This window comes from Stenella coeruleoalba (assembly GCF_951394435.1).
Source record: "Stenella coeruleoalba genome assembly, chromosome: 15".
NCBI lineage: Eukaryota > Metazoa > Chordata > Mammalia > Artiodactyla > Delphinidae > Stenella > Stenella coeruleoalba.
Genome location: NC_137161.1, coordinates 26,205,283 through 26,232,357, shown reverse-complemented (window position 1 = coordinate 26,232,357; position 27,075 = coordinate 26,205,283). Strand labels below are relative to the sequence as shown.

The window sequence follows — 27,075 nt, the reverse complement described above, 5'->3', positions numbered from 1 at the left end:
GGTCCCGCCTGCCCGCCGGCTAGAGCGGCCGGAGCGGCGCGCGGGCGGCGCGCGGGGGCTGACGGGAGCGGGGCGGACGCTCGCCCCCTTCCTTCCCTCCCCGCCTCCGAGCCGCGGAGCGCCCTGGCTCTGGGGCCAATATGGGAGCCGCCGCGTGGGCATCGTCGCCCCTGCCGCCGCGTGTGTCGCTCCTGCTGCTGCTTCTGCCGTTCCCGGGGCTGCCCGTGGGCTCCTGGGACCCGGCGGGTTACCTGCTCTACTGCCCATGCATGGGTAAGGCCTCCCGAGCCTTCTGTCCAAATGGGGAAACTGAGGCCCAGAGAGGAGAAGCAATTTCTCTGAGGCGCCCAGAGACGCCTTGACAGGTCCAGGAAAGGACCCCAGCGCGGGGCAGGGCCTGCTCCTCACCTTTCTGCCCCAGTTGCAAGGGCACCGAAGGGACCTCTGTGTCCAACCTTCCGTTTGGCAGATGAGAAAACTGAGGCCGGGAGAGGTTACGATGTGTCTTGCGCAAGGCCTAAGCCAGCCCCGAGTCCAGTAAATGGAGTTAGTGGGGCAGGACTTGATGGCACTGACCCAACGCTGGCTCTGGGCGATTCTTTCATTCATTCAACACGTATTTATGGGGCACCTACTGTGTGCCCAGCCCTGTTCTCTGCTCCAGGGATACGGTGGTGATAAGACAGAAAGCTCCAGGCCCTTGTAGAGCCTTCATTTTAGTTGGGAAAGACAGACCATAAAAGATAAATATAAAAAATAAGTAACTGCATAATATTTATGGATGAGTGCTATGGGAAAATAAAATAGAGCAGGGTAAGGGAGAATCTAAAAGCTGGCTTAGGAGTGCAATTTAAATGGGAGTGGTGGATCGTCACTGTTAAAGTTATTTCTTCTTAAAATCCTTCACACTCCTAACCATGATGATGTTGCCCTCTGCGCATCATCTCCACCACACCCTTCTCCCCAGACCCTCCAGCTGCAGGCACAGTTACCCTTTTCTGTTCCTTACACATACTCAGGTCCTGCAGCCTGTGCTAGTCCCTCTGCCGGGAACACCCTCCCCTTGCCTTGTGCCAGACCAACTCCTTCCCATCCTCAGGCCACAACTTAAATGTCACCAGAAAAGACTTCACTGACCTCAACCCAAATAATCTCCTCCTCATTGTTCTCCATCACCAAACTTTTTTCACTTCATTTTTGAACTTATCAAAATTTATCACTGTATATTTGTTTATATGTTTACTGTCCCCCTACCCGGCCTGTGAATGCCTTGAAGGCAGAGACCTTGTCCTTCTTGCTCACTCCTGTGTCCCAGCACCTAGCAGAGAGCCTGACACGTTGTGGCCTCTCAACAGTCTTTGTGGAATGAATGAATGGATGCCATGCTGGGGATAACAGAAAGAGTCAGACAGGGACCTTGCACCTGGGGCATTCACAGGCTGAGGAAACAGCCAAAGGCCGGGAAATGGGAAAGGACATTCTAGGAAGAGTGAAGAACCGCAAGTAACTCATATCCAAGGTGGGAGGCAGAGGAGGGGAACTGAATATGGCAGAGGGGTAGTGAAAGGATCCCAGTGAGTGAGGCATTGGAGTTACCCCTTCACATGCAGATGGGAGGAAATAGAAGTAGAAGGTCACTCCTCGCTGATGGAACAGCAAGAGCAAAGGCATGGGGTGGGGATGGGAAGTGTAGAGCATGTTTGGGAAACAGCAAAGAACCTGGAGTGGCTGAGGCAGAAGAGGCAGGGCCTGAAGGGCCTTGACTGTCAGACCCAGGAGTCCAGACGTGATCCCATGCTGCCAGCTCCCCTGGCTCTCCTTGGTGTCCTGGCCCTCCACACTCCTGGCTCTGCATCCTTTCTGAGCCTTGCATGCCCCAAGCCCTCGACGCCATAGTCCTCACTTCACCTGCAATATACCATCCAGGGCGCTTTGGGAACCAGGCTGATCATTTCTTGGGCTCCCTGGCATTTGCAAAGCTGTTGAACCGCACCCTGGCTGTACCTCCTTGGATTGAGTACCAGCATCACAAGCCTCCTTTCACCAATGTGAGTACCTCCTGCTGTTGACCCTTGTCCACCTTTCCCTAATCCTGCTCACCTCTGCTTGACCCCAAGTCTTTCTGTAGGCTTTACCTCCCACCCCTCTGAGTTTGCCCTACCTCCCCCCACCCCGCCCCCCTGTCTTCCCTGGCTAACTGGCTAACATTTATCCAGCACCTGTTGTCTGCCAGGCACTGTTTCTGAGCACTGCATCAGGATTAGCTCTTTTCCTTCTCATCACATCCCTATGAGGAAATGGGTTTAGAGAGGTTAGGTAACTACCCACGCTCACACAGCTTGTGAGTAGTAGACTGGAATTCAAGCCCATGTCTCTCTGACTCCTGAGCCTGTGACCTGAACCTCCAGACTCCATTTCCACCCTTGTTTGGTCCCACCCATTGGTCAGAGGTGATGGTTGCTATTATCAGTTCTGAAGGAGAAACAGAGGCACAAGTTGGTTAATAACATGTCCAGGGCCACAAACCGGAGCAGTCTGGCTCCGGCACTGCCTCTCACCTCATCAAGGGGTCCCTTAGTATGGGAAGCCCAGCATCATGTAATTTCTTGCATGTTCTTTATGTCTTCCACCAGTCCTGTATCTGTCATTGTTCACAATGTAACTCCAGGGGCCTGGCAGTAGGAACTAAATTAATATTTAGTGAATTGACTTTGAAAGTTTTTAATAAACTTCAAAAAATTATGTTTAGTATGTACAAAACACTGTACTTTATTCTTACATCCTAAACCGTAGGTTTTATTTTTTCCTGCACATGCCTGTATTTAGAAAGTTTAAAAGCCAGAGTACCTGAGATCATAGCCTGGCTTGACCACTTACTAGCCGTATCGCCTGGGCAGGGTACGTGACCTCTTTGTGCCTCAGTTTCCTCATCTTTAAAACAGGCTGGTAATAGTTGTTGCTACCTCCCTCAGTGAGTTAGTGATTGTGGAATGCCTCCCTCTTAGAATCAGCTGAAGCCATCAATTGAAAGTGCTTAGGATGCAGGGAGTCCTTAGTAACCGGGAGCTGTTGATGCTCTGACTTTTTGTACTCACTGTTATAGTTTAGACCTGGCCCGTTGGTCTCCCTCTGGTTTGCTTGCCTTCTCTCACCTTGCCTTCTCAGCTAGGAGTCTTTCAGAGTTTCCACTTCTTGCTTTCTATGGGTTACTCAACCTACCCCAGTTGGGCTCCCCTTCCCCACTGAGACTGTTCTCACAGAGGCCACTAAGGACCTCAGAATTGCCAAATCCAGGAGTCATTTCTCAGTCTTTATCTTAACTGACCTCCCGGTGGCACCTGGCCCCATGTGCCTCTCTCCTTCTTGAACTTCCTACTCCCCTGGCTTCCAAGACACAGCCTGTTCCTGCTTCAGCCCAACCTATCCACATTTTCCTCTTTGTGCTGCATCAGGGGCTCCTCTCTCTCCACCCACTGTTTAAATGTTGGTGGGTCTCCTCTTTCTGTTTGCTTATTAGCTGTGTGACTTAAGATGAGTTACCTAGATTCTGTCCACCTGGGTTTCTTCATAAATAAACTGGAGATGGTTGTATTCCTACCTCTTACAATTAGATGAATAAGTCCATGAAACATCATGAGTACAGCACCTGGCACTAACCCAGCACTCAGTAAATATTAGTTGCTTTTATTACCATTATTTGCTTTGCTATAAGTTTCTGTTGACTCTTGGGCTTTCACTTTTCTCCACGTACCTCCCAAATTTACCTATGGCCCAGACTCTCCTCTGACCACAGGCCTTGTGTTTCTAACTCCTCCGCCTTTGGGTCTATTTGGATGACGCACAGATAATCTGAAGTTCACAAAGCCAGAACTTTCCCCTCAAACCTGTGTAACCACCTATATTTCCAGCCTTAGTTTATGTCACCTCCATTCACCTGGGCCAGGAACCTAGAAGTCATCCTAAATGCTTCCCTTTACTCTGTACTTCACCTCCCTTTACATTTTTTAACCTGTCCATGCTTCCCCATCTCTCGGACTTTTGGAGATGCTCAAAAATACATGTTGAAACAAAACAAAGCACACAAAACAAAACAAAAATACATGTTGAATGAATACTTGAACAAGTAAAAGGACCATTGCAGTAGCCTCCTAATTCCTCTCCTTCCTTTTATCTTACCATCAGTACATTCTTTCTTCTGCCGCCAGAGTGATCTTTCAAGGAAGCAGATCTCACATTATTTCTGCTTAAAATCCTTCAGCAAGACCTTGTTGCTAATAATTAAGGTTCTCGAAGTCTGTTCATTGGAACATCAATGGCTCGTGCAGGAATGGTGCAGTGGTTAAGTCAGTTTGGGAAATTGTGTTCTCAATTCCTCATTCCCCCCAAATTTGGAGATTCAAAATGCATGTTAGCATATTAAAGGCCCTGAGAAGTTCTGTCATAAAGAAACCTGCTTAACATAGCATTTCCCAGGCCTGTTTATTTCTGGAGCCTTTTTATTGCAGAACCCTTTACCCACCTGAACTAGTGGAACATGCTTGGGAACTCTGACCTATAGGATAAAGTCTAAATTTTATTTCATGGTGTTCTAAGAAATTTTCTTAAGTCTAGAAAAATACAGAGATTACTATAATCACCGTCCATGTATCTACCACTAGAAATGATAATCATTAATATTTTCTCATCTTTGCTTCATGTTTTCTTTTTGTTAATAAAAGAAATAAAAGTTTATAGATAAAGTCGTTAAAAGATTGTGTGTCTTGGCTCGAGGTAACTTCTAGTCCCTCCCCCCAGAGGCAACCACTATCATGGATTTAGTGTCTTGGTATGACTCCTTCCAAGTTTTTTCCTGTACTACTTCCATTGTGGCACTGAGCATCCTTTTATCCATCTCTTGGTACGAAGGGCAGGATTCTCTAAGGCAAATACCTAGAGGTAGAGGGCACCTTTAAAATCCTATTAGATGCTTGTAAGGGGTTACACTCCAAAGTAGTTGTTCCAAAATGTATACTTCTACTATCAGCCGTATCTTTTCCAGTAATTAGAGTTAAGCTTTTAAATTTTTGCTGGTCTCACAGGTAAGAAGTGGTGTCTTGTTGTCATTGTAATTTTCTTTCTCCTAATTCTTGTGAGCTTGCACATCTTTTGAGTGTGTTGGCTATTTGGGTTCCCTTTGCTGTGAGTTGCTCACTCCTATCCTTTGCCCATGTTTTCTCTTGCATCATTTGTCTTTTTTCTTATAAATCAGCAGGCATTTTTGAATATGAGGTGTATTACTGTTTGTTCTTTAGTTTGCAGATGTCTTCTCCCAGCCTCCGTTCTAACTGTGGTATCTTTTATCAAAAGTTGTTCATTGACATGTAGTCCAAGCTGTCTGGGTCTTAGAGTATATGGTTTTAATGAATGTCTTTGAAACAGCCACTAGGATACTGAGGAGGGGCCCTCGCCCCCTCCTTTTCCCCACTTTTCCTGTAGCTCCACGTGTCCTACCAGAAGTACTTCAAGCTGGAGCCCCTCCAGGCCTACCATCGGGTCATCAGCCTGGAGGACTTCATGGAGAAGCTGGCACCTACTCACTGGCCCCCTGAGAAGCGGGTGGCATACTGCTTTGAGGTGGCAGCCCAGCGAAGCCCTGATAAGAAGACATGCCCCATGAAGGTGGGTCCTGTGGGTCTGGGGGACCCTTTCTGCCTGTTCCAGGTCCTCTAGGCCCCTGAGACACTGCAATAGCAGTGTGTGGGAGAAGGCACCAGAAGGGCCTAGAATAGAAAGATGGAGATTTAAGTCCCATTTCTGGCATTTGTCAGCAGTGTCACTTTGGGCAGAGGACGTTGCTTCCTCTGAGCCTTTACTTCTGCCTACAAAGTAAAGACACCAGTTCCTGCTGTGTCTTGCTCATAAAGTATCAGTGAGGGCCAGGTGTAAGAGTGCTCGTAAACTGTAAAGTGCCACATCAGTAATAATCACTAATACTCACATAGCACTTACTACACACCAGTACCATGTTAAGAGCTTTCCACATATTATCCCACTTAATCCTTAAACTGTTCCATGAGCAAAGTACTATTAATACCCCATTTTATAGAGAGGACACCGAATGCAACAAAGAGAGGTTTAATATTTTGCCCCAAATCATAATAGCAAATAAGTTGTGGTAATATGGCTCCATTGTCCACCCTCCTAACTTGTATACTTTCTTGCCTCTCAGCACATAAATGAAAAGCTGTTATATTTATCAGTAGAAGTTTGTAAATTTCTGGCACTTTTGGAATAAGACAGTCCCCAACATGTGTTTCAGCGCTTATGCTACAGTCTGAGGAGGGTGGTTGGAGGAGCTGTGAGATTTGAGAAGGGAGACCTTGCTTACAGCCCCAACATTGCCCTCACTTGCTCTGTGAGCTTGAGCAAGTGTCTTGTCTGGGTCCTGGTTTCCATCTTGAAAATAAGGGCATTGGATTAGCCGAGTCTTGAAGGTCTCTTGGAGCTCGTAGTCCATGGTCCTAAATCCAAGGTTGACTTGCTCCCCAGACCCCCACCAGTGCTGCAGGGTCAGCGGCATATGGTACACGAGCAGGAAAGACTCCTTCAGATATTGTGGTGAACGTTGCCTGCTGAAAACCAGACTGGAGGCCGAGCTGCCCTCCTCAGCACCCAGCCCAGAAATTACGACGTGATATTCCTACTGGCCCATCCTGTGAGAGTATTTCAGCCTGAGTCAAATCACCCAGGGTTCCCCCATCCACAGTCCCTTGGCCCCATCCCCAACTGGCCTTCCCTCCTGCTCAGTAAGCCTTTTCCCACTCTCTTTCTCTAGGAAGGAAACCCCTTTGGCCCATTTTGGGATCAGTTTCATGTGAGTTTCAACAGGTCTGAGCTTTTTGCAGGCATTTCCTTCAGCGCCTCCTACAAAGATCAGTGGATCCAGAGGTATGTGGAGGGGGCAGCATTGCTGGGATTAGGGGAGAGGTGGGGGGCCCACGGGCATTCAGCACCTTCCTGGCCCTCTTCCCCTCTACCACACCCTGATGTATGAGACCAAAGGTGCGGCTGTTCTGTCTGTTGAACTTGGGATCCTATGTGATCTGTTCCCATCTCAACGCCTGACACGGTGGGACGTTGACCTGCCACAAGGTTGAGCAAGAGTTTATCAGCCAATAAAGGATGTCATAAAAAGAATATTGTGCAGTCACATGAGTCTCGATTTCCTCCTCTAGGCGTGAGAATCACTCCCCTGTTACCTTCCTCTTCACAAGGTGAAAATTGGAAGCTGCTTCTAGAGAAAAACAGCTTCAGGTGCAGACGGAGAAATGATGTCATCCTGATAGTAATTGGATGTGCTTTATTAATTGTGCTCCAGTAAGCCCTATTAAAGAACAAAAACTAGGTTAGCAGGGCATAGGCACAGGCTGTGAAATATTTATAGAGCAGCCGTCACGTATGAGACGTAGTGCTCAAAGGCCAGAGGTGATGCATAAAAATGAGGAAGACCCGGTCTCAGCCTTCAGCGGGCTACAGTCTAGATATAGTGATGACACTAACATAGTACATTTGCCCCTGATGCTGTAGTGTGGCAAGAAAGAGCGTGGGCTTAGATGTCAGACCTGGGTTAGAAACCGTGAGGGGCTTATGAATTCTTGTGAGGTCCCAGCACTTGGCATTTAGTTAGCCAAAGATGGACTGATGCAGAGGAACGAGCACAGGCTCAGGATAAGACAGCCCTGAGCGCTGACCCAGCCCTGCCTCTTTCTCAGATGCCCCTGAGTGAGCCACTCCAGCTGTCTGGCCTGAGGTTCCTCCTTGGTTTAATGGAAGGAGCACTATGGTATCTGCCTCCAAGTGTGTAAATCACATGGCACGTAGTAGAGGGCCAGTCACTGTTACCTGTTACTATTATTCACATCCTTTATTTTATTTAAGTCTTTGAGAAATTTCATGAAATGGGTACTATGATCAATTTCCATTTGACAGGTGAAGAAACTGAGCTCAGTAAGGCTAAATAACTTGCCCAAGGTAATGCAGCTATTGACTGGGCAGCAGGGGTCTGTGTGTAAGGCTTTCATAGGTAATAAGAACTAATATTTATTTAGTGCTTACTTGTGCCAGTTGCTGTTCTAAATCTTCACTACCTAAGTCTTCTAAGGTAATAGCTCATTTAATGCTTCCATGAGTCTGGGGGACAAGTGTTACTGTCGTCTCTGCTTTACAGGTAAGGAAATTGAGACAGAGAGAAGTGAAGTCACTTGCCTAAGGTCATGCAGCTTGAAGTGGCAGAGCTGGGGTTTGAATCCAGGCAGCCTGACTCCAGAGCACCCATTCTTCATCACTGTGGAGAAAAGAGCTGTGCCTTTAATAGCTGCCAGTTCCTATGTGGGACTTGCCTTCAGAGCTAGTTCATGAGCTACTGAGGATACTCAGTCCTGGCAGAGTCTAATCCCCCTCATTGTTGATCCCAGATAGGGAATTGTTGATTCCCATTTGATCACCTGCTTGGTTCTCCCCATTCAACTCTGAATGACCCAGAGCTATTGCCAGACGGCAGACCTGTCCTCAAAGGATGGAGATTTGCCTCTAAAATGCCGGGGTGGGGGGAAAAACCATGACACCAGCTCTAAAAGCAGCTCTAAGAGCAAATTCCAAAAAGCACACAGTCCTGGTTGGAAGAGAAGGGACAGGGTTGCATGGATGCATCAGTCGGACAATGTTGCTGAAACACTTGTTCATGGCCGCGTGGTCTTGCTTCAGATCATTGAGTTGTAGGAATTGTGTAAGGGCTTGGGGAAGCTTGTGCCTCACAACCAAATTTTTGGGAAAGGAAGACTAGTGGGGAAGATGAGGTCCCTGGAGGCAGTTGGAGAGAGCTAGGACCACCTGGGCAGATGCCTTCCTTCCACACACATGTAAGAAGCACCGCCTGAGTGTCAAGCACTGGTGTGGATGCTGGGGAGACAGGCAAGAAGAAAGCAGATAAGGCCCCTGCCCTGATGGAGCTGATTCTAACAGGGGAGACAGTGAATACATTTTTACGTAAGATAGTCCCAGAAGACATAGTGCTGTGAGGGACATAAGCAGGTGATGTGTGATTGACAGGCAAAGACCTTGTCTTTGTCAGCTTGGACTGCTATAACAAAATACCACAGACTAGGGGGCTTAAACAACAGACATTTATTTCTCATGCTTTTGGAGGCTGGGATGTCCGAGATCACGGTACCAGCGTGGTCAGGTTCTAGTAAGGACTCCTTGACTTGCAGTTGCTGCCTCTTACTGTATCCTCACATGTTGGAGAGAGAGCAAGCTCTCTGGTCTCTTATAAGGGCACTAATCTCATCACGAGGGCTCTACCCTCATAACCGTCTAAATGTAACTGCCCCCAAAAGGCCCACTTCCTAATACTATCACATTGGGAGTTGGGGCTTCAACATATGAATTGGTGGCGGGGCGGGGGCGGGGGCACAAACATTTAGTCCATAACAGATCTGAAGGATGGGGAGCCAGCCATGCCAAGAGCTGGAGGGAAAGGTAGTTCTTCATGGTGGGAACATTGCAAGCTCTGAGGCAGGACAAGCTTGGTGTGGTCAAGGGGCAGAAAGGCCAGAGTGGCTGGTGTGGAGCATTTCAGGAGGAGAAGGGTAGGGTGTTCCCATCGTCCATTACAGTGTAATAAACCACTCTAACACTCAGTAGCTCAACAACAATTGAGAATGATTGCTCAGAGTTCTGTGGGTCGACTGGGCTTAGCAGGGCAGGTCTTTGGTTTGGTTTTTGTTTTTCCATTTTCTTTATGGAATCCCAACTGTACAAAGTTCCAATCCATGTTAAACATCTAATTTCTTAAGATGAATACTCTTTGGAATACCCACCACATTTGGTGTTTTTTGTTTTTTTTTTTAATAAGAAAATTAAACTTACTCATACTCCCATCACCCCTCCAAAAAAGTATTAGAATTTTGATATGTATACTTCCACCCTCCAAAATGGGTGTATTTTTATGTACATATACAATGTATACCTATACATATTAACTTAAAATGAAATTATTACATATAGTTTGTAATTGAGTAACTATCTTTTCTGAGGAGTAATTAATATTTATCAGGTTAGTAAATAAATATCATTGGCAAGATCAGTTCTAAACATGTAAAAACATGAGATTTCAAAAAATGGTTAACTGGTGTTTATATGTGTATTCCACTCCATGCCAATGGAGTGTATTGGGTAGGGTATGTGTGTGGGATGTCCATTCATCTGTTGATGGACACTTGGGTTAGCTGGGCACTTCTTGCTTGTGGTCTCACATGGCTACAGTCAGCTGTCGGCTGGGACTGGAGTCATCTGAAGGCTCAACTGGGCTGCATGTCCAAGAGGGCTCACTCATGGCTGGCAGGTGGTGCTGGCTGTCGTCTGGGAGCTCACCTGAGGCAGTCGGCTGGCATGTATACTCTTGACCTCTCCGTGTGGCTTGGATTTCGGGCAACGTGGCAGCTGGATTCTGAGAGGGTGCATCCAGGGAGTGCGTGCTCCAAGAGACAGAAGGTGGAAGCTGCTGGCCCCCTAAAGCCTGGGCCTGGCATCCAGGACACTGTTACCTCTGCCAAGTGCTATTGGGAGGGGACATAGAGCCCACCCAATGGGAGGAGACTTGAATTAACCTGCCACATAGAACAGGAGATTGGAGAAGTGGGCAGGGGTCAGACTGTGCAGGGCTTTGTAGGCCCTGGTGAAGCAGTCTGATAAGAATCCTGTGAGTGTTTGCAGGGGTGAGTTTTGAGAGTTTAAGTATTTTAAACATTTTCTTAAATAGTGGACACTTTCTTGCTGTAGACAATTGTCCTTTGGGGGCAGGGGCGTGGGTGTAGGGAGAATGGCATTAGAAAGGGTCAGCCGCTTCCCTGGCTCACTGTGTAGCTGCAGATTGCCTCCCTTCTCTGGCCACAGTGCTCTATCTACAAAATGAAGGGATTGAGCAAGATCGGTCACTTTCAAACTGTTCTTTGAGTTTTAGAGTTCTGGAGAAGCGCTGTGTGCTGTGGGGGCAGCAACGGGGGCCAAGTGGGAACTGCTTGGTTCCCCTCCCCCACTGCCTTCAACCAGTAACCCTCTTGTATATCAGCTAGAAGTGCTGGTGGCCACAGGTCCGGGTGCACCAGGTTTAACTTAGCTACATGTAACAGAAAACCCCAAATAACAGCAGACTAGCAAGATAAAAGTTCATTGTTTTCTTAAGTAAAAGGACTGGGCTGTGCAACTCAGGGCTGCATGGCAGCTCCCTTGTGTCTAGGAATTAGGCTCCCATCTCTGCTCAGCCATCCCAGTACTGGCTTTTTTGTTTTTTTTTTGTTTTTTTTGGCTACACTGCACGGCATGCGGGATCTTAGTTCCCCAACCAGGGATCGAACCCCTGCCCCCTGCAGTGGAAGCGTGGAATCCTAACCACTGGACCACCAAGGAATTCCCCCAGTACTGGCTTTTATCCTTAGTGTCACCTCATGGGCCAAGATGACTCATGAAGCCCCAGGTAGCTGGAAGGACAAAAGGGGCAGAAGAAGGGCACATCCTCACCTTTTTAAGGAGCCTTCCTTATAGCTTGCTTACACCAGCTCATTGGCCAGTACTTAGACATGTGGCCATACGTAGCTACAAGAAGTACTGAGAAATGTCTTTTTTGGGGCTTCTGTGTGTCCAGCTGAAAACTGGCTTCTAGGAAAAGAGGATAAGAGTTATTTCTCCCCACTAAGTGATTTCCCGCTGAGGATCTTTCCAGCTCTGCTGGTTCTGAGTCTGTGAATACCCTGATGGAGATTTAATTGAACAGACATTTATTATTTATTGCACATTTACTGTTGGAAGGCTATGAACCATTCTCTTGGTATGAAGGCAACAGGTGTTTGAGCACGTGGCTTATCGTTCTCCCAGGCTGCAGCCTCCTTGGGAGGACATAAACAGGTGACATGTAATTGGCAGGGCGGAGACCTGCAGGATGAGAAGAAGCCAGGCATGCAAAGAGCTGCAGGGAAAGGTAGTTCTTCATGTCAGGGATATTGAGAACTAGACTCTGCCTCTTTCATGTCCCTGCACCCTCTGCACTCAGCATAGTATCCATCCACTGGTGTATCCTGGGCTCACATGTGGGTGCTGTGCATGGAGAAACCCCAGCTTGGTAGGGGGATCTCAGTAGTGTCAGTGTGGTGGTGAAGAACCCCAGAGGTTCACTGCACCCAGCAGCAGGAAAGTGTGCCTTCTTCAGCTGAACAGTGACCAGGCTAAGGGCCTGACTTAGCGTCAACCATCAGGGATGCGAACAGATGGACCTGGTCAAGCTTTCTTCCCAAACAAGACCCTTATTCCCCACTTTCTTTCCAAACAACACTCTCCTCCCTCATTGGGAGCAAACGAGCACGTCAGTCTTGGCCTCTTCCTGCTTGTCACGTCAGAGCTGACGTTGCATTGGGACAGCTATATGTGCTGATCCAGATCCATGTGGAGGGGCTGCATATTCCAGATTTGGAATTCACCAAAGGTCAACAGCAGGTACTTTCTAAGAGGTCAAGGAGGGAACAGATCCTGATTTTATCCTAATGTTCCAGCCCCCTGGGAGATCACAGCTTTGCTTTCCATTTGAAACCCTTTAAGGTGGCCTATGAAAGTCGCTTAGCTGAGGTCCTAGCCCATAGTAGGTACTCAGTTACTATTCACTTCTTCCTCTGACCCCTGACATCCTGATCTGGTCTTTCTGGTGAGATCCCTGAATTCTCATTCATTCACTGACATATTTATTGTACCTACTATGTGTTGAGGCCTGTGTCTAGGCTGGGAATCAGAAGAATAAGCCACAGACTCGGCTTTTGAGGTGCTTATTGACTGGGTGGGGGAGCTGGGAGTGAGGTATAGTAGTTAAGAGCAAAGGTTCTGGAGGAGATTGCCTGGATTCAAATCCCTGCTCCACCAGTTCCTAGCTGTGTGACCAGGAGCATGCTACTTAACCTTTCTGTGTCTCAATTTCCTCATCTGTGAAGTGAGACTAGCGGTAGTACTTACCTCACGGGGCTCTTAAGAGGGTCAAGTGAGTTAATGTACACAAAGTAATTGGAACATTGCCTGTCACATGTATGTACATGTAAAGTCTGACAAGACGAGGATTAGATAGAGCCAAGCTGTCCATGAACACTTGCTGTGGCTTAGCTGGCACAGGCCTTGCACCAGTGTGTGTGGGAATCATGGTGAACAAGAGTGCTTGGGGCCTACCCTCGTGGCAGTGGACAGGGAAGGTGGTTATTGAGCACATCAGTGTGCAGAAGGCAGCAAAGGAGAAGTGGTACAGAGCCCTCTCCTAGGAGCTGAGACTTGGGAGCGGCAACTGGTCTTGGAACTTTGGAAGGTGTTTGTGGAGCGAGGTGTTTGGTTGGGTGTGAAGAAAGAGTGGCATGTCCATTGCAGCACTGTTGTATGGGGAAAGATCGGAAACAGCCTCACTGACCAGCAGGGGGGGACTAGGTAGGTAAACTGCAGTTTATTCATGCAAATGGAAACCTTCAAGAGACACTAACACGATCACGTGACCCACACCATCAACATGGCCAAATCTCTAAAACAGAGTTGACTTTTTAAAAATAAATTTATTTTATTTTTTATTTTTGGCTGCATTGGATCTTCGTTGCTGCGCGCAGGCTTTCTCTAGTTGTGGCAGGTGGGGGCTACTCTTCGTCGTGGTGAGCAGGCTTCTCACTGCAGTGGCTTCTCTTTGTTGCGGAGCACGGGGTCTAGGCATGCAATCTTCAGTAGTTGTGGCACACAGGCTCAGTAGTTGTGGCTCGCGGGCTCGAGAGTGCAGGCTCAGTAGTTGTGGTGCACGGGCTTAGTTGCTCTGCGGCATGTGGAATCTTCCCAGACCAGGGATCGAACCTCTGTCGGCGGATTCTTAACCACTGCGCTACCAGGGAAGTCCCTGAGTTGAATTTTTTAAAAGTTGAAATAGGTTACGTGCAATATGATGATGATGATGGTGGTGAAGGTGAGAGAATTTTCTGAGAGTTTTCTACGTGCCAAGCACTGTTCTAAATGCTGTGCTTATATTAATCCATTTGATCTCAACAGCCCTATGAAGTGGGAACTATTATCAGCTCTATTATACAGATAAGGAAACTGAGGCACAGAATGGTTAAGTCACCTGCCCTAGTTAGTAAGTGGCATAGTCAACATTAGAGCACGGTCATCTGGCTCGACCATCCATGCTTTTACCATTGCACTGTGTAAAGAGCACACAGAATAATACCCTTTAATATAAATAGTAAGGTGTAATCATGCATGAAACCACAGTATCTTCTGGAAAGAGGAGGAAGTGGAAAAGAGATCATAGGATAGAGCTTTTACTCAGGTGTATATTTTTTAAAATCTGAAACAAAGTAAAGTGTTAATATTTGCTAATTTGGGTCACAGCTCTGTGGACTGTTAAATTATTTTCAGTATTATCCTGTATGCTCTGAAATTTTTAATAAATTTTGATTGAAATTTTTATTGAGATAACTGTAGGTTCACAAGCACTTGTAAGAATTAATACAGAGAGATCCCATGTACCCTTTACCCAGTTTCCCCCAATGTTAACATTTTGCGAAGCTATAGCACAGTATCACAACCAGGATATTGACATTGGTACAGTCCATCCATCTTATTCAAATTTCCCCAGTGTTACTTGTACTCACTTCTGTGTGTGTGTATACTTAGTTCTATTCAATTTTATCACGTGTGTATGTTCGTGTATCCATCACCACAGTTAAGATATCAAACAGTTCTAACATCACAAAGGTCCTTGTGTGGCCAGTTTATAACCACACCCACCTCCCTAAACACTCACTCTCTCTCACACACACACACACACACACACACACACACACACACACACACACACACACACACACACACACACACACACACACACACACACACACACCCTAGCCCCTGGCAACCACTAATCCCATCTCCATTTCTTTTTTCTCAACTTTGTCATTTCACAAATGTTATATAAACGAAATCATACAGTATGTGACCTTTTGAGGCAGACTTTTTTCACTCAGCATAATTCCCTTGAGATCCATCCCAGTTGTTCCCTGTATCAGTAGCTGGTTCCTTCTTACTGCAATAGTGCTCTGTGGTGTAGATGTACTGCAGTTTGTTTAACCAGTCACTTGTTAAACGACGTCTGAGTTGTTTCCAGTTTTTTACTATTATGAAGAAAGCTGCTGTGAACATTCGCATACCGGTTCATGTGTGAATATAGGTTTCCATTTCTCTGGGTTAAATGCCCAAGAGTACATTGGTGGGTCATATCGTCATTGCACGTCTAGTTTTATAAGAAGCTGCCAAACTTTTCCCGAGTGCCTGTACCTATTTCATAATTTTAGGAAAAGGATTTTGGCTGGCAGAGGGAAGGCATACCAGGTAGAGGGGAGAAGTCTGCAGAGATCTGTACTTTGAAAGTGCATTGCAAGCTTATGGAAGAGCGGGGCATTTCATGTTGCTGGAATATAGTCTGGGCTTAGCTAATGAGGGAACACAGGTTTGCTCCTCACTCTATTCAGTCAACAGATCTTTACTGAGCTCTTCCATGTACTGTTCTAGGCACGCGGAGATACTGACTTCAGAAGCCTGAGTCCAGCAGACTTTTCTGGACTCAGGGGTAAAATAATTACAAGGTGCATTGTGAACAAGGGGGAGGGAGAGCTTTCGGCAGGGTATGTGGGGGGCATCTACAGACCTCTAGTGTTTTCCATGAGAGCAGGGACCATGCCTGTCTCATTCTCCCCTGGCCCCCAGCACATAGTAGGCAATCCATAGATGATGTGTTAAATGTTGAGTGAATGGTCTCATCCAGCGTACACATTCCCTGGGAGTGTGACCTGTCAGCAGCTGCACTTCCCAATCCCACTGTGTGGGTAAAATGGCAAAGACTCAGTCTAGACACCCCAACCTGGAGTGAATTACCGCACTACAGATTGGAAGCCAGCATGACATACAAAAGGTTGGAGTGCTCTGCTGTAAATTTTTAATTGTTAAACAATCAAAGAGAGTTGTAAATTCCATGTGGCGGGACAGTATTGCATACTGTGCCTCTTGCCGCTGCCAAGGTCTCTTATCAGCCCGTTGGGGTTTCACAACCTCTTGTGCTTCTTGCATGTTGCAGGGGCCCCTCCGCAGGGTCTCTGGGGCATGGTGCAACGCCGTCTTTTCTCCCATGGGGGTGGCGGCTGGACTCGCTGTGCGCTCTCTGTCTGACTTCTTCTCCTTCTGTCTCATGCCTAGATTTTCTCCAGAGGAACATCCAGTGCTTGCCCTGCCAGGGGCCCCGGCCCAGTTCCCTGTCTTGGAGGAGCATAGGCCGCTCCAAAAGTACATGGTGTGGTCAGATGAGATGGTGAGGACAGGGGAGGCCCAGATCCGTGCCCACCTCATCCGACCCTATGTGGGCATCCACCTGCGCATTGGCTCCGACTGGGTAACTTCCCCCTTCCTCTCATGGCTGGGATGGACACATCTCTGAGCAGGGCCCATGCCTATGGGGGTTGGACACTGAACCCACTGCACCACGTCCTAGCCAGGGTAGAGAGGTCTCACTTGGCCAAGTTCACGGGACTGTGCCCCACGATCCCACTGCAGACACGTCAGAAATGTAGCTCCAGAGCACTTGCTTGACAGTTTTCATTTTAACAGTTGCCATTTTTATCCTCATTTCACAGATGGATAAACTGAGGTATCAAGCTAGGCTCTGGGTCAGACAGCAAGCCAGAAAGAGCCCCATAGCCCACAGTCCTCTGTCCCAGTTCAGTGTTTAGCCAGTAGACTCCTTGTTGAAAAACAAGCTCTGGAGGTTGGGTGGGGCTCCCAAGAAATGAAGATGTCATCCTCCAAGTTTAGCAGCTGCTGAAATGTGCAGAAAGCTCATCAGGTCATCCTCCCTGTGAAAATAACTGGAGTAATGTAGACAATCTCCTTAGTTTACAGAAGAAGATATATATGTATGTGTGTGAGAAATACTCATCGTTGAAAACTTGAAAAATACTGAAAAGTATAGAAAGTAGATCACAATTCATTCAGTGTCACTTGAGGAAGCAATCACACATTTACCCACTAGATTCCCTTCCTGCCCCCCTTCCTGCCCCCTTCCACAAAGTAAAGGAGCCAGGCCCAGAGTATTTTGTGAGTGGTTTCAGATAGTTCCCATTTATGCTTCCCTAGAACATAAGAAGATATAAGATGCTTTCTTTTTTTATAAAGCTAGCATAATGCTAATACCAAACTCAGATAAGGTCAACTCTGGAAAGTACAGCCCATTCTCATAAAGAGCATAGATATATTACCAAGTAAAATCCAGTAGCACATTGAAGAACATACAACACAAACAAGTAAAATTCATCCCAGGAATGCAGGGAAATTCACTATATTAACACCCAAAGAAGAAAAATCATATAATCATCTCAATGGAGGCCAAGAAAGCACCTGATAAAAAGTCAACAGTCATTTATGATTTAAAAAAGAAGAAAAACAGCTCTTAACCAACCAGGAATACAAGGGACCCACCTTACCTTGATAAAGGCTATCTCTCCGAAACCCACAGCAAACACGTACTTCTTGGGAGCTATCAGAAGTGTTCCCACTGAAGTCAGAAATCAGACAAGGCTGCCCATCGTCACCACCACAGTTCAGAATTCTGCTGGAAGTCCCAGATAGTGCAGTTATACGAAGAAAAAAAAATTGTGAAAAGCCAATATCCCACTACCCAGAAATAACCACCGTTAACTGTTTTGAAGCATTTCCCTCTTCCCTCAATGCTTTAAAAAAAAAAAATAGTTGCGCTCCTCCTGTATTGCCTGCCTTTTTCCCCTTCCCGGCTCTTGCTTCTGGGGTTGCGGGCGGTGGCCGTCTTTAGCTCTGTCCCCACCCACCCCACAGAAGAATGCGTGCGCCATGCTGAAGGACGGGACCGCCGGCGCCCACTTCATGGCCTCCCCGCAGTGCGTGGGCTACAGCCGCCACACCGCCGCCCCGCTCACCATGACCATGTGCCTCCCCGACCTGAAGGAAATCAGGCGCACCCTGAAGCTCTGGGTGACGGCGCTGAACGCCCAGTCGGTCTACATTGCCACTGACTCTGAGAGTTATGTACCCGAGATCCAGCAGCTCTTCAAAGGGAAGGTACACATGGGGCGTGGGCCTGGTGGGAGGGCAGCAGGAAGGGAATCAGAGGAAGCACCAGGGTGGTCTGCCCGCTCCCACCTCATGCTTCACGTCCTCCCACCACCAGGCTTTTACTTGAACATCAGGTTCCCTTCCAGTTCCTACCCTTCTTTAAACCCCAGCTCAGACACCTCCGCAGGTGCTCCGCAGATTTCCCTCCACTCCTGTCGCTAATGGATCCCTACTGGGAGCTGTCACAGCACTTTATCACATCTCCTGAGACACCTTCTAGACTGAGACTAGTGTAGAAACAGGTCTTATTTCTTCCCAGTTGCGACTCCTTGAAGGCAGGATCCAAGGTGGACTCACTGTTCTACTCCTCAGGGTGTAGCCTGTTGCTTTGACCTCCTCCAGGGCTGAGACCCCGCCTTGCCATTTCAGTGTCTAGGACAGTGCCTGACACGTGGTAGACACTTGGTAAATGTTTGGTGAATAAGGCCATAAAGAGTGGGCCCTTGGAAGGGGTCCAGTGCAGCAGAGGGATTAAGAGCATGGACTCTGGAGCCAGAGGACTTGGGCTCTACTCACTGTGCAGCCTCACACAAGTTACTTTACCTCTCTGTGCTTCTGTTTCCTCGTCAATAAAATGGGACTGAGAGTCGTGCCTACATCTCATAGTGTAATTGTGAAGATCAAATAAAAAGAAATGAAAACAGGTCCAGTAAAAAATAAGTGCTGAATAAAGTTAGCTGTCATTGATAGTAGAAGTAGGTGGTTGATGAATACAAGGAAGGCTCTTTTGTGCTTAGTAAATGATTAAAGAGGTGGTGAATAGTAGGTGTTCAGTATATGAGTAAATAATAGAACAGGCTTGTTACTGTATGAGTGAAGAATAGATAATAAGTAGGTATCGATAAAATGACGGAGTTAATAGTGAACATTCAATAAGACTTTTGAGTGAATGAAGGCCCTAAATGCTTGTGCAGACCTTAAAAGACAGACATCCGCTTTCTAGCAGTGGGTGCCCTTGGCTTATGTCGAGGGGCTCCCTTTCTCTCTTTTACCGGCTTGTAGAGGAAGTGCCGAGTCAGAGCATTCTGGTCCCCACCCACCCGCTTTATAGAAGAATATCAGAGCCGGGAGACCTTGGAGTGCCTCTAACCCAAGCCCTGCGTTTTATAACTGAGAAAACCAAAGTCCCATAAAGGAATAGAATTTACCCAGGAGGTCTCGGGGCTCATTTTAGTGGGCATGACACAGAGCGGGTAAGTTTCAGGGCGTGGGTGGAATTGTTCAGGGGATTTTGGCCATGGTTAAGCTGCTATTATTTTTATGCTGCCATCCAAATAGCAAGATGATGATTTTTGTTACATCAGAAATCTCTGTGTGACAGCAAAGCACTTTCAGCCCCAACTCTGCCCACACCCCCATTTGGAGAGTCCCAGGGAGTTTTTTTGTGAGTTTCTAGAGTTGGTATGTTTGTTATACCTTGAGCTTCTTGCCATTTTCTATTTCCTGTTCCTGTGCCACTGTTTTTGCCCTTCTCCACCACTCTGCCCCCTTCTCCATGGGCTCAGCCCACCCTTCCTCTTGAACTAAGCCTTGCTCATCTGTTAAGCTGGGCCAGTGCTGAGCCGGTGATACTGATAAATAAGATGTGGTGCTGCCTTCCAGGGCTCACAGTCTAAACTCAGGAAAAGAGATTTGCAAAGAATTATAAGATACGCCACAAGAGAGGGCCAGGCTTGGGTGTGGAGGCTCATTCACTCACTTGTCCAGTCAACAGATGCATACTGAGGCAGACCCCAGCCAGCAGCGACAAGCAAACTGACACAGCCCCAGCCCCAATCAGGTGCAGGAAACAGACGTTAACCAGAGAATCACTAAGGAGTGAAAGCTACAAACTGAGATGTATACTACAAAGTAAAAGAACGTGGTTCTGTGAGCGTGTAGAGCAGAGGAGCCTGGACTAGATGGGGGAGCCAGGGAGGGCTTCCCCGAGGAGGTGTGACTTGAGCTGCAGGGTGAGAGTTAAGTAGGAGTTAACCGAGCAAAGAGACAAGCACGCCAGACAGAAGAGCATGTGCAAAGGTCCTGAGGTGGAAGGGAGACTGGTGTAGTGGCTGGAGCTCAAGGTGGAGAGGCAGCTGAACAGGCCTTATAGGCCACATTCAAGATTTGTCATCTTTATCTGAAGAGCAGTAGGGCACCAGTTAAGGGTGCTCAGCTTGGGGTAGAGGGAGGAGTAGGCGGGTAGGGGAATCTGAAAAAGTTTCCTTTGGCTACTTTCATTTGGTGAATAGACCTGGAGGAGAAAAGATTATGGTGACTGGCCAGGGAGTAGTAATCCATCAAGAGAAGGGTTCACCTTTGGGGAATATCTCGGGGATAGATTGGACAGGACTTAAGTCTTGGAGGCATCCAGGCAGCAGAACCAAGTGGGTGGGGTGCGCTTTGGTCAGATCATGGTTTGGTGGGAGAAGCCAAGCCCCTCAGGTGACCTTGAGCTGAACCTTGAGAGTATGGTCAGGACTGTGATGGATGGGAAAAGGCGTTCCCGACAGAGGGAACCAACAAGCAAAGGCAGAGTGTGAATGAGTGGTGTGTCTGCAGCTGAGGGGCTAAGGCAGCTGCTGGGCAGCACTTCCCCCAGGTGCCCCGACCCTGCATTTTAATCCTCTGTATGCTTCCTTGTCTGTCTGTGACTTCAGCACAGGGAAGGAAGGTGGCAGGTAGCTGCAGACCTTGGCTGAGCTGGCCACTTAGGCCTGCACCCTGGCTAAAACACCCTGCCCTTCCTCCTGCAGGTGAACGTGGTGAGTCTGAAGCCTGAGGTGGCCCAGATCGACCTGTACATCCTCGGCCAAGCTGACCACTTTATTGGCAACTGTGTCTCCTCCTTCACTGCCTTCGTGAAGCGGGAGCGGGACCTCCAGGGGAGGCAGTCCTCCTTCTTCGGCATGGACAGTCCCCCTCAGCTGCGGGATGAGTTCTGATCCTACCTGGAGCATACCGCCTGTCTGAGTTGTTCCCTCCAGCCAGGCCTGGCAGCCAGAGGTGCTCCCAGGATTGATCCCCAAGGATCAGAGAACAGAAAAAAGTACCAGGGACTTCCTGGAGGAGTAGGAAAACAGTCCATCTCCCAGGGCACGGGACTTCCAAGCTTCTAGTAGCCAGACCATCTCCCTTTCTCATGTGCTCCCTGCTGCTTCTCCTGGGAATTTCTCACACCAGCAAAGCAGTCCAACATCTGTCTTTTGGTCTGCCCTGCTCTGAGCAGCCTGGGATGCTGAACTGTATTAGGAGAGATTTTTTTTATATATAGAGAGAGAGATTTTTATAGTTTTGATACAAGGTCATGACTCCCCTAGAACTCCCTCATTTTAAAAAATCAGTGAAGTTCATTAACATAGGTACCTGAAGTGACCTTAACAGAATGTGGATAAGGCCAGGGGTGGGTGGGTGTATTGACCGCTTTTCCAGATGACCCCCAAAGTGGCCCTCAGACTCATCCCCACTGCCTGGCCAGAGCCATCTGTCAGCCCCCCTTTCCTAGGCCATTGCCAGGGTTTGGGGCACAAACACTCTTCTCCATTGTACACACTATGCAAATAGAAGTTATCAATCACAGTGCTGTCAGTACCCCGAAGACGGCTAAGTGCTGCTCCCACAGCGCATTCCCGGCAAGGAGCACCTGCCGTCAAGCCAGACCATCATGGTATTGCCCTCAAAGTCTCTTGGTAGTTGTGCCACAAACCTGGCACCGTCAGGGTTTCATAACACCTCACCAGGGCCAGGACTTGCTGGCCTGGCAGGATCCTTCTGAAGTCTCCTCTTCTGATCTCATGTCCCAAGGGGCCTGGTTGTAGAATTTTGCCATTAAGCTGCTGTCCAAGGCCTGTCCTCCCAGCCTTCCTCCTGCAGCTGGAGCCCTCAGACTATATTCTCACAAGGGAGTGTTCACTAAGCCTCTGACCAGATCAAAGATGCTCAGTTCCCAGGAGCCATTGGATTCCCAGGTTTTTTTGCCCATCTCATCCAGTATAATCTCAGCCAAGCCCATGAGGCTTAAGGTGTTAACAGTCATAAGTTTCTCTGTCTCTCAGATGCTGTAGCTGTAAAAATCCATGACTCCTGAGAGTCTGATTTTTTGGCCTTGTGGTTCTAAAATTCACGTCTAACACCTGCCGATCACTTCCCCGCCATCTGGCCTCCCTCAGAAGGCCACAGTCAATCCTGGTAAGGTAGAGGAGATTGATGAGAGCCAGGCCCAGAGCTCCATGCAGCGGTGCCCCTTGGGTAACCTTTGGGAAGAGATGCTTTGTTTTCATGGCAGACTGAATCAGAGGCTGCAGGGCAACAAGGATCTCAAACACCAAAGGTGGCATTCGCTGCTTAGAGCTGCCGCCCAACTCTTAGCGGGAGAAACTGTACAGAAAGGACATTTGAATTTTCCCTCCGGGGGCAATGTTTTAAATCCTGGGTGGACTCTGAGAGATGGTTTATCTGTTCAGACTTGTTCACGAGCCTCACTGTGGGACAAGGGAACCCCTGCCTCCATCCGGCGGCTGGGGGCTTGTGGCTTTCTGCCTGATGTCATTTGCTGCCCCACACTAGGCACACGCCTTAGAGTCTGGGGCTCTAATGGGCCGGCCAAATCCTCGTGTCTCTGGAGGTGAGGGTGCTGGAGTTGCAGTCAGATTCAGTGTTGTCTTGTAGGCGAGTACTTTATTCCTTTGACCCAGTTTCCTCACCTATAAAGTGGTGATAAAACTGATGGGGTTGTTGAACAGCCCCAATCACATAAAGCATGTATAAGAGCCCGTTGTAAACGTGAAACAGACAAAGGCAAATACATGGCTGTTGATAATTTGACTGCCTCTCGTTGCATGCCTCCTTTGCGCCAGGCACTGTGCTTGCTAAGTGCTTGTGGACATTCTCTGGTTTAGCCCCCACCTCAGCCCTGGGAAGTAGGAACTTCTGGGCAGGGCAGAATTTTTTTTTTTTAATTATTTTTGGCTGCGTTGGGTCTTCATTGCTGCGTGTGGGTTTTCCCTAGTTGCGGCGAGCGGGGGCTACTCTTCGTTGCGGTGTGCAGGCTACTAATTTCGGTGGCTTCTCTTGTTGAAGAGCACAGGCTCTAGGTGCGCAGGCTTCAGTAGTTGCAGCACGGGCTCAGTAGTTGCAGCGAGTGGGCTCTAGGGTGCGCGGGCTTCAATAGTTGTGGCGCATGGGCTTAGTTGCTTTGCGGCATGTGGGATCTTCCCGGACCAGGGATAGAACCCGTGTCCCCTGCATTGGCAGGCGGATTCTTAACCACTGAGCCACCAGGGAAGTCCCACAGGGCAGAATTAATGCTCAGAAAATTCTCAGTTTCCCCATGACCACACAGCCAGTAGTGGTCAGCCCGGATTTGACCTCCAGAAGTCAGTGCTGTTAGCCAGCACGCTCTGCTCCTCCAGTTCACAGGATACACTTTATGCTGTATGCTGTGGAGGCCTCGGATGGAGAAATGGTCAGCCACCTTTATCCCCACTGGGCTGCAGCCGTGGGTCTGCCACTGCCAGGAGCTTTCAGGGAGGGGGGATCACCCAAGAAACAGAAAGCCCACATGAAGCTTACAGTTCTCTTGGGTGGTTGCTTAATTCAACATGCTTTCATTCAGCAGGTGTTCATTGACCCACTGTGTGCCACGCTCTGTGCTAGGTCCTAGGGATTCAGCAGAGGATCAGACATAAAGTCTTTGTACTCAAGGACTTTGCATTCTAATAAAGTAGAAGACATAATAAGCAAATGTACTGTGGGAGGTGTTAATTAAGCGCTTTAAAGAAAAATAAAGGGCGTGGTGGGTGCAGATGGGGAGTAGTTCTGGTTTAGATGAGCTCAGGAAGGCCTCTCTGAAGAGCTACTGTGGAGGGCGGAGGGGCGCACTCATCCAGAGATCTGGAGGCAGCGCTTTCCCGGCAGAGGAAACGGCATGTGCAAAGGTCCTGAAGCTGGAATGAGCGTTTGAAAACTAGCAAGGAGGTCAGTGTGGCTGGAGTGACAGAAGCGAGGCAGGGAACAGAGTAGATGAGAGCAGGTGACATGACCCATCCTACGGCCTGGAGGGCAGTGTAAGGTCAAGACTTGGCTTTTATTTGGAGAGAGATGGGAAGCCTTGTTGGGTCTGAACAGACGAGGGTCATGGTCTGATTTACTTTTTTTTTTTTTTGAAGTTTTGGTTATTTTTTTTTCTTTTGGCTGCACTGGGTCTTCGTTGCTGCACGCGGGCTTTCTCTAGTTGCGGCGAGCAGGAGCTACTCTTCATTGCAGTGCACGGGCTTCTCGTTGCGGAGCACAGGCTCTAGGCACGCGGGCTTCAGTAGTTGTGGCGCCAGGGCTCAGTAGTTGTGGCACGCAGGCTCAGTAGTCGTGGCACATGGGCTTAGTTGCTACGCGGCATGTGGGATCTTCCCCAAGCAGGGCTCGAACCTGTGTTCCCTGCCTTGTCAGGCGGATTGTTAACCACCTCGCCACCAGGGAAACCCTGATTTACATTTTTGAAGGGCCTCTCTGGCTGCCACGTGAAGAGATGGGAAGGAGGAAGGGTAGCAGCAGGGAGACCAATGTGGGGCTGTCACAAGGATGCAGGCGAGCGAGACAATGGGGCTTAGGCAAAGGTTATTGTCTTGGAGGTGGTGGGAAGTGGTCAGATTCTGCATGTATAAAATCATTTAAAAATTTCAGTCTTTTTTAAAGATATAAGTCTTTGCATAGTTTTAATCATGCAGTATTTACAATTTAATGTCCTGGTTTTCACTTAATAGTATATCATGTTTTCCATGTTGGTACATGGCCTGAATAAATGTTTCTAATGATATAAAATTCCATTGGGGGGTGTCCCATAGCTTATTGTTGTCCTATTATGAGAACTTAGTATGTTCCCAATTTTTCACTGCTATTATTTGAAAAATATTTTTATTTGTAAGTCTTTTTCTATATCTAAAATTTTCATTAAGATAAATTCCCAGAAGTGGATTTGTTAGATCAAGACTTAAAAATAAAAACTTTTTTTTGGAAAAAATTCAAATATACATAAAAATTGTGAGTAGTAAAATGAACTCTCAGTTTCAACAATCCTCAACGTTTCACCAGCCTTGTTTCATTTACTGTCTCATTCCCAAGTCCATGTGCTGGAGACTTTTCAAGAAAATCTGAATGTTTCAAAGGAAGAGCCTATAGGGTTTGCTGACACACTGAAGTGGGGTTAGGAGAGAAGAGGGAAGTCCAGAATGCTCTGAGGTTTAGGGCCGAAGCAACGGGGAGGAGGAGCTGTCCCTGATTTGCAGAGTGACCTTGATGCGGGTCACTCACCTCTCCACCTCACCTGTGAGTTCCAGGTGTTAATAATGGTGGTCTCTGGAGGCTCCTTGGAGTGCTGGTTGATATATCAGATTCCGGGCACCCACCCAGGTCTGAGGAATCAATGCCTGGTGTGCAGTGCCCAAGAATCTGCATCTTAAGCACCTACAAGTGATTGTGATGCCCAGTAGCCCAAGACCTACTTAAATTGTGGTCCTTGGACCAGCAACATCGACATCATCTGGGGCAACTTGCTAGAAATGCAGGCTCCTAGGCCCCACCCCAGACCTGCTGAATCAGAATCTCTGCGGATGCAGCCCAGGAATCTTTTAACAAGCTCTCCAGCAGCTAAAGTTTGAGCACCACTGATAACAAAGTTGTGGGGATGGCGCACTGTGGTCAGCCAGCAAGCACTTATGGAGGGCCTTCACTGAGGTGCCTCTCTGGCACTCCTCGAAGTTTCCACCAAGCGTGGTCAGCGGCGTGGCTGTGCAAGGTGCCCAGTAGTGCTCAGGTTGTGTTGTAACATTGACTTTTTTCTCTTTTTTGTGCACTGGGGGAAATATACAGCTAGATAGTCAAGCCCTTCAGTTAATGGATCTCATTGTTTTAGGATGGGGCCAAACTTACATAAGTAAAATGATGGGAATTACATTTTTTAAAAATTAAGTAACTACCAGTAGAGGTGGGTTGTGGATGAGGCAGAAATGGAGAAACTGGTGTTCAAAGGAACCAAAGCTGGGAAAATGCTGTCCTTATAGATCCTCCAAAAGTATGGAAGGGAGTGGACAGGAAGGGGGCAAGGAAGGTGAGACGGGATAGAGGACGGAAGAAAGCTGAGCTCTCATGTCCACATTCTGTTCACTTCAAGGAAGCTTAATGGTAATAATAGCAATAATAATAATCTTTCCCTGGCCTGAAAGTAAAGATCCCTTGCTTCAATTTTCTCTTTATCCTTAGTGAGGTTGACAGAAAAAACCCATAGCCTGAAGGCGAATCCTGCTCTCTGGATTATGTTGTCAGGAGTAATTCAAATTCTTACTTGAAACCTGGTTTATTTCAGGATTGGGAACTTTCCCTTGAAATAACATCTTTTTTTTTTTTTTTTTTTTTTTTTTTTGCGGTACACGGGCCTCTCACTGTTGTGGCCTCTCCTGCTGTGGAGCACAGGCTCCGGACGCGCAGGCTCAGCGGCCATGGCTCACGGGCCCAGCCGCTCCGCGGCATGTGGGATCCTCCCAGACCGGGGCATGAACCCGTGTCCCCTGCATCGGCAGGTGGACTCTCAACCACTGCGCCACCAGGGAAGCCCCTGAAATAACATCTTTAAGGACGAGAAGGTTTGGTTTGTTTTTACAGCTAATCCTTTATGGATCATCAGCCCAGAATGCCAAGCCCAATCAGGTAAAGAGCGGGAAGGAAAGGAACAAAAGGCATTTCCCAGAAATTACCTCCTTCTCCACAAGCAGTGACTCAGCAGAAGTGGGGACTGATGCCCACCCAAGGGGCAGAAGGAAGCCTGGGAGGACACCCCATCCCTCTTTGAAGATCCACGTCTAAAAAAAACTG

At 47.9% G+C, this 27,075-nt stretch overlaps 1 protein-coding gene across 1 annotated transcript; it reads left to right on the top strand.

Moving 5' to 3' along the window:
- Positions 1 to 2: 2 nt before the first annotated feature.
- On the top strand, positions 3 to 25,175 carry POFUT1 (protein O-fucosyltransferase 1). Its single transcript, XM_079945012.1, has 7 exons — positions 3 to 273; positions 1,927 to 2,048; positions 5,476 to 5,658; positions 6,815 to 6,927; positions 16,291 to 16,483; positions 17,938 to 18,180; positions 20,970 to 25,175. The coding sequence occupies exons 1-7, from the start codon at positions 141 to 143 to the stop codon at positions 21,156 to 21,158; spliced, it is 1,176 nt and encodes a 391-aa protein (XP_079801138.1). The 5' UTR covers positions 3 to 140; the 3' UTR covers positions 21,159 to 25,175.
- Positions 25,176 to 27,075: the final 1,900 nt, after the last annotated feature.

Excerpts from the sequence above, each read along its gene's own strand:
- POFUT1 (XM_079945012.1), top strand. The coding sequence starts at position 141 with ATGGGAGCCGCCGCGTGGGCATCGTCGCCCCTGCCGCCGCGTGTGTCG. Across the intron at positions 6,928-16,290 it reads AAAGATCAGTGGATCCAGAG|ATTTTCTCCAGAGGAACATC; the intron begins GTATGTGGAGGG and ends TCTCATGCCTAG. Across the intron at positions 16,484-17,937 it reads TGCGCATTGGCTCCGACTGG|AAGAATGCGTGCGCCATGCT; the intron begins GTAACTTCCCCC and ends CCCACCCCACAG.